Source organism: Pteropus alecto, unplaced genomic scaffold (assembly GCF_000325575.1).
Source record: "Pteropus alecto unplaced genomic scaffold, ASM32557v1 scaffold288, whole genome shotgun sequence".
Classification (NCBI taxonomy): domain Eukaryota; kingdom Metazoa; phylum Chordata; class Mammalia; order Chiroptera; family Pteropodidae; genus Pteropus; species Pteropus alecto.
Window position 1 is genome coordinate 2,899,877 of NW_006442124.1, and position 10,770 is coordinate 2,910,646.

At 46.4% G+C, this 10,770-nt stretch overlaps 1 protein-coding gene across 1 annotated transcript; it reads left to right on the forward strand.

Moving 5' to 3' along the window:
- Positions 1–2: 2 nt before the first annotated feature.
- On the forward strand, positions 3–2,311 carry POU3F3 (POU class 3 homeobox 3; the record flags this gene model as incomplete). The annotated part of the gene is made up of 1 exon (XM_015596273.2): positions 3–2,311. A coding segment is annotated over one exon (837 nt), but the record flags the coding sequence as incomplete, so codon positions are not given.
- Positions 2,312–10,770: the final 8,459 nt, after the last annotated feature.

The following is a 10,770-nucleotide window of genomic DNA, read 5'->3' on the forward strand; positions in this document are numbered from 1 at the left end:
TGCTGTACTCACAGCCCGGCGGCTTCACGGTGAACGGCATGCTGAGCGCGCCCCCGGGGCCTGGAGGCGGCGGCGGCGGCGCGGGCGGTGGCGCCCAGAGCCTGGTGCACCCAGGGCTGGTACGCGGGGACACGCCCGAGCTGGCCGAGCACCACCACCACCACCACCACCACGCGCACGCGCATCCGCCGCATCCGCACCACGCGCAGGGACCCCCGCACCACGGCGGCGGCGGTGCGGGGCCCGGACTCAACAGCCACGACCCGCACTCGGATGAGGACACGCCGACGTCGGACGATCTGGAGCAATTCGCCAAGCAGTTCAAGCAGCGGCGCATCAAGCTGGGCTTCACACAGGCCGACGTGGGGCTGGCCCTAGGCACGCTGTACGGCAACGTGTTCTCGCAGACCACCATCTGTCGCTTCGAGGCCCTGCAGCTCAGCTTCAAGAACATGTGCAAGCTCAAGCCACTACTGAACAAGTGGCTGGAGGAGGCGGACTCGAGCACCGGCAGCCCCACGAGCATCGACAAGATCGCGGCGCAGGGCCGCAAGCGCAAGAAGCGGACCTCCATCGAGGTGAGCGTCAAGGGCGCGCTCGAGAGCCACTTCCTCAAGTGCCCCAAGCCCTCGGCGCAGGAGATCACCAACCTAGCGGACAGCCTGCAGCTCGAGAAGGAAGTGGTGCGGGTCTGGTTTTGCAACCGGCGCCAGAAGGAGAAGCGCATGACGCCGCCGGGGATCCAACAGCAGACGCCGGACGACGTGTACTCGCAGGTGGGCGCCGTGAGCGCCGACACGCCGCCGCCGCACCACGGGCTGCAGACGAGTGTGCAGTGACGGGCAGGACCACAGCAACACAAAGGCCGCCGCCTCCGCAGCCGCTGTCACCACCGCCACTGTCCCCGTCGCCATGCCGACCCCGCACCAGGGCCACCCCGGGCCCGCCCGCCGCCCTCCCCTCAACCCAAAGACAGGTATGCCTGCCCTTGGAAGAAAAAAGAGAGAGAGACGGACCGAGGAGACATTTTTTGAAGTCCAAGGAAGGAGGGGCAAAACAAACAAACAAGCATAATAAATACCCAGACGGTTTTAAATACATATATAACAAACAAAACCGGAAGAGAAAAAGGGGGCGATCGTGAGATCTCGTTTATGCTGTGGTGGTGTTTCGTTTTTGTTCTTGTTTTTGCTTTTAAAGAAGGGTGAAGATTCCTAGCGCACCAAAACTGCACTCAGGAGGTCTTTCCCACCCTGAGAAGTCCTACAAGGCGAAGGTGGACGGCACCTAGCACTTGCCTCTTCTCTCTTAAAAAAAAGCACCCCTCCCTCCAAAGGGCTGCCTGAGTGACCCACGGGAACTTTCTTTCCTGGAAGCAACCTGAAAGAAAGCAGAGGCACCGGGTTTAATCAGGGATGACTCTGTGCTCCGGGACCCTGTTCTTTTTGGCCATATTGAAGTCATTTGGGGACAAACTGATTATGAAATGGGAAGGAGAAAAAAGGTACAGTCTCCAGCAAAAACAATATTCACAGCTTCTGAAATTAACAAACTGAAGAGCAAAGCCAAAAGAAAAAGAATACGTTTCCTCCAAATAACCTTGGAAATAAAAGTATCACGAAAAAGCAGGGGGATGAGCGAGGGGAAGGGGACATCGCCCATCCGCCGAGGAGTGGGAGAGGCCATGCCCAGCAGGGCGCGGGCGAGTGGACTGGGCACGGAGCAAGGCCCAGCCACCAACCCCGGCTGCAACGGCTGCCCCTCGGGTGGGCGATGCCTAAAGATTCCACTGCTAATATTTTTTTTATTAATATTTTTTATTTTTTATTTCTGGACTGACTCAGATAAAGGGATTTAGAAAGACTGAGCACCAGCCGCTGCACTTCTTGGACTTCGCTCCTCAATCCGTTGCCAACTTTGATTGAATGGGTGCTGTGGATGTGATTATATAATACTGCCATTTCCAAGCAGTGTTTTTGGTAGGTTTTAATAAACAGACTTTTCAAAAGACGGCAATATAGAATTGTTAGATCCGTTGTTGATCTAAAAATATTTGCTTTATATTTTCATTAAATGACTTCTTTTAATATTTTATTCAGAATACTTATGAACTGCTGCAAAACGGTAATTTATTTTTCCCCAGATCTTGTATTACGTGTTTTTTTCAGACGAGCACAAATCAAAATGAAATGAAAATATGGACAGTTGTTAGGTAATAAGGGTATCTTTTGATGTGATCATTTGATTGTAATTTAATTTGAGTAGTGATTCCGTAAGAGCTGATCGAGAAAATAAATTTGTTAGAATGAAATAGTCTGTGTCTGATGCATAAACACTGTGTGGGAAGAAAAGAGTTCTTTAGAAAATATTTTTTTACTAATGCAAGTCCTTCAGTGATAGCACTGAGGAAGTGAAGTGGAGCCTGCTCCACCTAAGGTACATTTGGAAATCTAGAGTGAAAGATAGATGTGACAAAACGCTAATACCTTAACTTAGTAGTCACTCCTTGGTAAACTGTAAATTTCACAATATTTTTTTCTCTTCCTTAATTTTAGTGGGTGTTTTTAGTGTTTTTAGGGGAAATGGTCAAAATACCAGTCCTTTTCTTGGAGATACCTGTGTCCTTTATCGCCTTTCTCAGAAGATTGGACTACGTCACCAGTAAAAATGTGCCAACTGATTATTAATGGTTAATACAGGGCCCCCTCAAAAGTTTAGTCTGTCTTTTTCCTGCCGTCCCCCACCATATTGCTGTGCCTCTTTCCTCTTTTTCTGAAGACTAATAGTTGTGAAGAATAGCTTATAAGTCTGTAAAATATTTTATATCAATTACTTCCCATTAATGACTATATGTAATTACGTTTAAATTATTAAGCTGGGGTCTTTTGTTTTGTTTGTTTCTCCTGTAATGCAAGGAATGTGGTCCACACTGCATTCCCCTCTGTGATTACCAGCTCAGACACAAGATTCTGCAGTTCTGTGTTTCCGTCGTTCCCCAATGTGATCTTATATCTTCTTTACTGGTGCTGGGGGTTTTAGCTTTTTGGATCACTCCTTAGGTACATACTGCAGAGCGGTCACATTTATCAAGTTAATGTATCAATATTTACCATGAGGGGAAATGAAAGGATAATGCCTCAGGTTGTGAGTACTAAAGACGCAAAAGGCTCTGCTCAGTTGAGCCCTTTCATATTGTACTTAAAAAAAAAAAAAAGTATTTGGGGGTGATAAAGCAGTGATTTTATAGATTAATTTTCCCCTGATCTCATTTAGCTGTCACTCATGTTTTGCCTTCTTCTCTCATCTCCACTTCCTCTCCCTATGATATCGATGCAGGGGTTAAAAAACCCGGAAAACTGTGAGAGCAACAAGGAACAGTTATTTCTTCCAGACAGACCCTGTGTCACTTTCATAAATCAAGCCCAGCCAGATGGCCATGTATTGGGTTGCATTATTTTAAACACCAAATCGTAGTAAAAATCACAATCATTTTGATTTGTGAAATCTGAAAAAGGCCATATTTATTAAACAGAGAGAAGAAAAAATGAAAACAAGAAACCACAATTTACTTTTCTTGGCTTTCTTGTTTCCCTATTTCTCTTGCTATTGTAATCACTCTGCCCAGCAAATTTACAACCTGGAGTGGGGGTGTGGGGACAAACTTCATAATTTTTGAGGATCTACAGGGGCAAGCAAAGAAGGCCTTAATTGGAAAGCTGAGGACTGGGTGTGGTTGTTTTTATACGGTGGATACTACTGGCACGTGAGATGAAGACCTGTTTTTCCCACCAGGATGGTAGAGGTTGATTAGACAGAGAATGAGTCTATTTAAAATTTTAGGAGCTATTTGCTTACTTGGTTTGGCCGAGGAGAAAAGAACTACCGTTAGATTTCACACTATTAAAAAGCAACCTTTGCTGATTACTTCGGAAGAAGCCCCGATTAAGGAGCATCAGAGTAACTTTTAATTGGAGAAGCTGGGCAAGCAAGACCTTTTCATTTCATTATTTTTCATTTTTAAAAGTGAGCTAGTGCTTGCACTCCATATTTTTGAAAATCAACCCTTTGAATGTATTTACAAAATGAAATTCATGGTTGAAAAACAAAAGAGCAGATATGACTGAGAGGTTTTGTGCTAAGGCTGATATTGTTACAACACATAAATAATGAAAATATTGTTATATATCACCAGATCTTTTTAATGAATTTGGTCATTGTGTTCCTTTGCAGAGCAAGTGTCTTGTGCTTCATAAAGTGCCCATTTGTTTCCACCCATTTCAATTCACCCCCTCCTCCAGTACCAACCCAAAGGAAAGTGACAAAGTTCTGTTCCATCAATCTGGCTAATCCCAAGCTAGGCCCATTTATAGTTTGCAGTCCCCTGTGGCTCCTGATCTGTTGTCCAAGCCTCAGTCATCTCATTCACCCAACCATCTTCCCCTGCAGGTCTGGGCGATAAATCATTCAAGGTGTATTTAAAATAGTCACTTTGCTGTTGTTGCTCTGCCTTTTCTTTTTTTTTTTTAAAGTACTTAGCCAAGGACTACTTCTTTGTTCCAAAACAGAATTGTTCATTATTGATCTTAGAGAGTCCCTCTGCTTCCCTGTAGCCTTCAGTGTTTGCTCATTACCATGCTCATAATCTGTTTTGTATGAATGCTTTTCAACATTCACAGAATAATTGGTTCTAATATTAAATGCAGTATATACTATTGATAGTTTTATCGATAAGTGTAATATTTTAAATAATTTTAACAATTAAATTTGTTTTTTAAATTATATATTTGTAAAGTATTTATCCTGTTGGAAGCAACAATATACTGTTGTATTTATTCGTTTATTTTTGTAATAAATGATCAACCTCTTCAAGCTAAATCAAAAATGACACTTTTATATATTTATACAAAATGCATTTTAAGAGATGGGCATATTTGCACCAATTTGTATGTAAATAGAGTAAGATCCATCAATAATGTGTAGCTTTCAGAACTAAATTGAAGGAAGAAACATTCCACATGGAGTTTAGTTTGCCCAAGTTCCAGGATAATTAATCAAACTCTAAAATGGATGCAACAAGTATTGGCACTGGATGCGGGCTTGAAATTAATTATTTAGGAGGTGGACCTGGTTTTTTTCAAGGCAGAAGGATAGAAATTAAAGTATTCTTTCATGAAATGCACGTGGCTGACTGGACCGATTAGAACAGATGCTGTTTCAGTGATAAAACCTAATACCTTGGTGTGCTCAGACATCTATGCTGGGGAAGGGTGTTGAAAGAGAGTTAAGACTTTGAGGTTATCAGTGACCCAGAAACAAGGTGATGGAGAAAAAAAAGTGTTATGTTTTTGTTGTTTTTTTTGTTTGTTTTTTTTTAAATAGTCCTCTTACAATGGCTGTGAGTGAAGAACCTCTTTCTCTAGTCCGGTTACTGACAGCATAAGCGATCAGTACAGGTGTTGTTTGTAAGAGTGATACATGTAAGAAGTGTGGGGGCCACCTCCCCAGCAGTCCCAAGTTCTGTTGGTCTCAGTTCCTCAGGTAGCTGGTCTGAGGGCCTGAAGGTCACCCAAGTAAACTCCAGCCGCAGATCCCCACCACGGGCTTGATCTTGATTTCAATAAGGAAATCAGAGGTCTCTGGGTTTGCCTCCTGAACTTCCCAGTCTAGGAAAGGAAACCGTGTGAAGGCTGGAAGAGATGGATGAGGTTTGGGGGCAGCGGAGATAGCAAGAGGGGGTACTTGTGTAATCAGATTCTTTGATTTTGTTAGCTCGGCTCATGGCCTATTAATTAGATTACTCTCTCTTTCATTCTTGATTTCACATCCGTGTTTGTTCCTGTATCTTAAAATGTAGGCGCGAGCGTGGGGAGCAGGAGCCTATGATGTCACTGCCGGCCAGAGGCAGCCGCCTGGCCTTCTGGAGGTCTGTGGGCTGAGTTCTTTATGAGCCAGGTCTTCCTCGAGGAAGAGCCGGCTCTGGAAGTGACCTCAGAGGGGTCTGGACAACCGGCCTTCTTGAGGTGACACGTGTGTGTGTGTGTGTGTGTGTGTGTGTGTGTGTGTGTGTGTGTGTGTATCCGGGCCTGTGGGTGCCAGCGGGTGCCAGTGACGGGGAGGGGGCTGCAGAAAGTAGCAGCCTGGTCTCTCAAGCCCTAGGGACGCAGAGGGCTTGCTCAGGTGCAGGGCCTGTCTCAAGTGGAAACGGCTCAGCAGAGCTGAGGAGGGTGGTGCTGGGGACCTGGGGCTTCCGCTGCCAGAAGCCCAGCTTCTCTCCAGGGACACAGGGTATGGCCGGCGGTGAGGTGGGGCGGTGGCCCGCGCGGTGGTTTGGCCGGATCTCTGCTCGGCCAGGCCCGGCAACAGCTGGCCAGTCCCACAAGTTGTTTTCCTCCTGACGACCATTCAGCAAAACGCACGATCCTTTCTCAAAGATTTAAATTTCGCGGATGAATTACCATACAGCGGTTGCTTAGCAACTAAATTCAAGCAGGGCTACGAATATGCAAGCTTTTTGTATTCTCATTAATAAAAATGCCACTCTGACACAGCAACCCGACTTTGGATCACTGCAACTTCTGTAAAAGCCGTAGGAGAATACAAACCGATCCTGCCATTTAATTACAGATCAAAATGGCTTGAAACGCGATGTTTTGTTCATCTATCTTCCTAAAAGCACTGTAAAAAATAACGGCTTTTCAAGAGCAGTAGTAAATCTTTTTTTTTTTTTTTAATGGAGTTGTCTATCGGAGTTATTGATAATTGTCAAATGAAACTTTTTTAAACACAGGTGGAAATATCCTTTTTCATCAGCATTTCTTCTCTTCCCCCTCAGTCCACTGTCCTCTGATCCTGCTCTCCGTCCCCAGCCTAATAACAATTATTATTATAATTCTAGAAACACTTAGGCTTTGGGGGCCCTAGACACTAAAGGGCAGTTGGCAGAGCAATCGACGAGGCCGGTGTCTGGAGAAAACCTATAAAACTGGGGACGGGCAGAAAAGAAAGTTGCAAAAGTTTCCTTGGAAGGTCGGGGGAGTTGCTGTGTTCCGGTGGGCTCAGGTTCCAGAGGTCCTGGCACTCACTTTTTGCACGCATGTGGGAAGTAAAGGCAGAAATGCCCGTCGACCCCTGCCCCAAGTTGGCAGATTTTGCATTCTGGAGTCCAGCCCCCTCTCCCAAGGAACTCAGTCGCCGCCTCCCCCTCTGCGGACCGTGAGCTCAGAGGCGTTGGGTTCAGGGCCTGCGGCTCGGCTCTCCTTGAGCCTCCCCGTGGCCCCGAGTCCTGGAGGGAAAGTCAAGACGGAGCTGGACTCGCTGAGGCTTCAAAGACCAGAGCCCACCTCGGAGACCAGAGCCTGGGATTTCCAGAAAGGGGACACTTTGGGTCTCTCCCGCAGGGTGCCACGTAGGGAAGGGGCGCCTTGGCTCAGAAGAAGTGTTCGACCGTTTGCTGCAGCCCAAATGTGGGAAAGCGGAAAGCGGAGGGTCAGCGAGGACTGGCCTCGAGCGCGGATGGGTCTCATTGTTTGGGAACGCGCCGGGACAGGGGCTCGGGGGATGGCCTGCGAAGCCGGGGTTAGGGCGGAAGGCGGCCGGGGGCTCTGTGAAGTTTCAGCGTCAGGCCCTGCGCACTGCGCTCGGGATGGGGATCTTGGCGAGCCCGAGGCGTCCGGGCCGCGCGCCTCCGCTTCTCGCGGCTGGAAAACCCCAGCGCCCCACGAACACTCGGGTGGCTGCCAGTGCCCGGCCACGTCACGGTCACCTGCCCAGGAACTGCAGGCCCAGGGACGCGGCGATGCTGAGCCGGCGGTGGGCGAGCGCAAGCGACAGAGAAGGCCGGGGTGCCAGGCGGCAGGTCGGTGCCCAGTCTCGGCGCCAAAATCCAACGCCAGCTTCACTATTGAAGCTGCAAAGGAGGCAGTGGTCAGCTTTGGAAATATCCAGGGGCAAAACTGAAACTCCCCAGATTGAGTCCAGTGACATTGCCCTAGAGCCTGCCCCCTTCCCTCATACTTTGGCATACCTGAGAACTTTAGAGGTGACTCGTCCCCAGGTGAGCCTGGGTGCCGAAGGATGATGAATTTCCCAACTGACTCCATTTAACCCGATTTCTTTCTAGTGAGTACCAAAACAAAACAAACAAAAACCCAGTGGAAATCAAACCATAAGGTGAATATTTGCTGTATTAAGTGCTCCAGAGGCATTCAATTTCGTTTTTTAGTAAAACACACATAATAAACAGGAAGCCATTTATTTACAAACATAATTGCCCTAGACGAGCCACATTCCACGTACGTAATTCATTAATGGAATTCGTTCCTTTCCCTCCCTTTGGAAAGAAATTTTAGCTTTTAAAAATAGCCAGGACTTGGGGAAGGGAAGGAGAATGGTCAGTTTACCTGTTTCTAGAAAAGGAGCAAGGGTATCTGGCCAATTCTTGTCTGTGGGGATGTTAAATAATATAAAATAACCATTTACAAGATATGGAGAGGTTTTTTCTTTTTTAACTTTTTACTCTCCAGAATAAGTCTGTTAGTGGTGGTTGCTGTTGCCAGGGTTGGCCAGTGGAAATGTACTGATAATCTACCCCTAGTTGGTGTGTGTTATGTGTGTGCATGTGTGCACGTGTGTGTACATGGAACAAAACTTAAATTTAAATAACTTAGCTGGCTAGAATTATACCGGAATTTTTATCTGTAAAACTCTTAGTTGCCATTGTTTTAGAAATGTCTGTGGAAATGCGCCTGCTGCCCTCCCTTCTTTCTAAGAAGAGTTATACCAAGGGAGATGATAGCGCTTAACTTCCTAGTCACCAGTATAATCCAGTATCACTTACCTGGAGAACCTGAGTTCGGTCTTTTTTAATTCAAAAAGCTTTCTCTAAGTTAATTCACATCTCCTTACAAGCTGGGAGAGGGGCGGTGTTTGGGAGAGAGCTGTCAGGGGAAGGCAGAACCAAGTGTGACTCTCTAGGTGACCCGCTGAGTTGGGTTGTGAGTAAAATTCAGAAGCACAGTACACACCTGAGGTATATCTGGGACTCTGTGAATTTCCAGTACGAGACATGTTTGCAAAGGACTAAAAGAATGGCAATTGCTGTCCATGTTTCATTGCGGTAGCTACAAAATAACGGGAAGGACACCGAGAGGAAAGCCAAAACATCTTTTTAATACAAAACAAAAGGACAAGGGATGTTCTGATGAAGAGCATCCTGGGAGATCACGCATTAGTTCTGTCCTCCAGGACTGCCTCTCGGCGGAAGGCAAACCCATTTAGTCGGCTGGAACATTGCACACTGAAATAGAATAGATATTCATTTCAAAGAGCTCGCCTTGCGCCAGCACTAAAATAAAAGGTGCCAAAACCTGCCACCGTCACTCTACCCAAGCTCAGACAGGGCTACTTGGAGGTGGGAGTGGGGGCCAGGCAGGTTTGTTCCACTTCAACCCTGCAAGAGTCTCCAAGGGAGAGTCTAATTTTCATTTAAACTTCTAAGGTTGAAAACTCTCCAGCAGAGTTTTAAAAAATAAATTAAATAGGTCTAATCAGAAAGTATAGTATCACCCAGAAACTAACAAAATGAAAAGAGATATCTTACTAGCTTAGTCTTGAGAATCTGTAGGTTGTAATAGGGAAAACCCTATTAGTAAACAAAATAACATTTACAAACTATGTTTAATTAACATCTTTTGGGGAGAAATCTTTCAAACTTGCTTAGGCAATCCTACTGATTATACTTTGTACTTCTTGCCAATTTCTTCCAAATAGGGCTTTAAAAATGTTTCTAGCCTGAGAAATGTCTTTAGCTCTCTGGAGAACTATTTGATAGTTGTCCTGGATGTTTTTAACAAGAGAGGGATGCTAAACAAGTAACCTGGAGTCCAGTGCCGTCTAGGGGAGTGGAAGTGGTAGATACTCAAATGTACTGAGCAGCCTGCACCTAAAATGAGCTTTCTGCTTTTCAGTGAAGAGGGGCTGCTGAGGTCAGCAGTATTTACATATGTACCTGATCCCACAGGCTTTCCCCAATTTATCAAAGAGGAGGGCCTGCAGGTTAGGGGGTATGAGTGAGGGGAGACTAAAAGATGGATCACTTACCTACCCCCTTTGTTCCTGGGCCTTGAACTGGGGCTTCAAGGAGGGAAATAAAAGCCCCCAGAGAATAAAGCTTTCAAATCTATTTGCATCACCCTGACACTCTCACCCCCACCCCAACCCAGCCAGAAAACCTTCTGCTGGCTGATTTTGGAGCAAAATGGTAACTTGAGGACTCCCCGTGTGTGTTACATAACATACAGAGCCTTCTGCAGGGAGGTGCTTACACTTGATTTTTCTCCAAATGACTATGCGCAGGCAGAAAGGCCTAGAAAGATGGAATGAAAACAAATTAAATAGAAAAAACTGTGGAGAAATGTGCACCCATATATGAGGATGCATGTAAGCTTATGTGCATGGAAACGGTCACTATTTGCCCTCCTGTGTGCCAGAGCATCTTCCTTTAAACATATTGCCTAGGGCTGTACTTTGGCTTCAGAGGAGTCATACCAAATGGAGGAGGTGGGTGACTATCTACCCCCAGACAGTGGGACCTGGTTGCCCTGTATCCAGTAGCAGCCAAGCGAGTTCACAGCTGTGTTATCCTCACCTTGTTTTTTCTGTCAGAATCCTCAAATCCTTACTGTGGGAGGGCAGGTTATCCCCTACCCCTGCGCCTTGCTGTGCCCACCCCAGTAACCCCTGCTGGTGTCCAGGGAGCTACGCATTCACCAG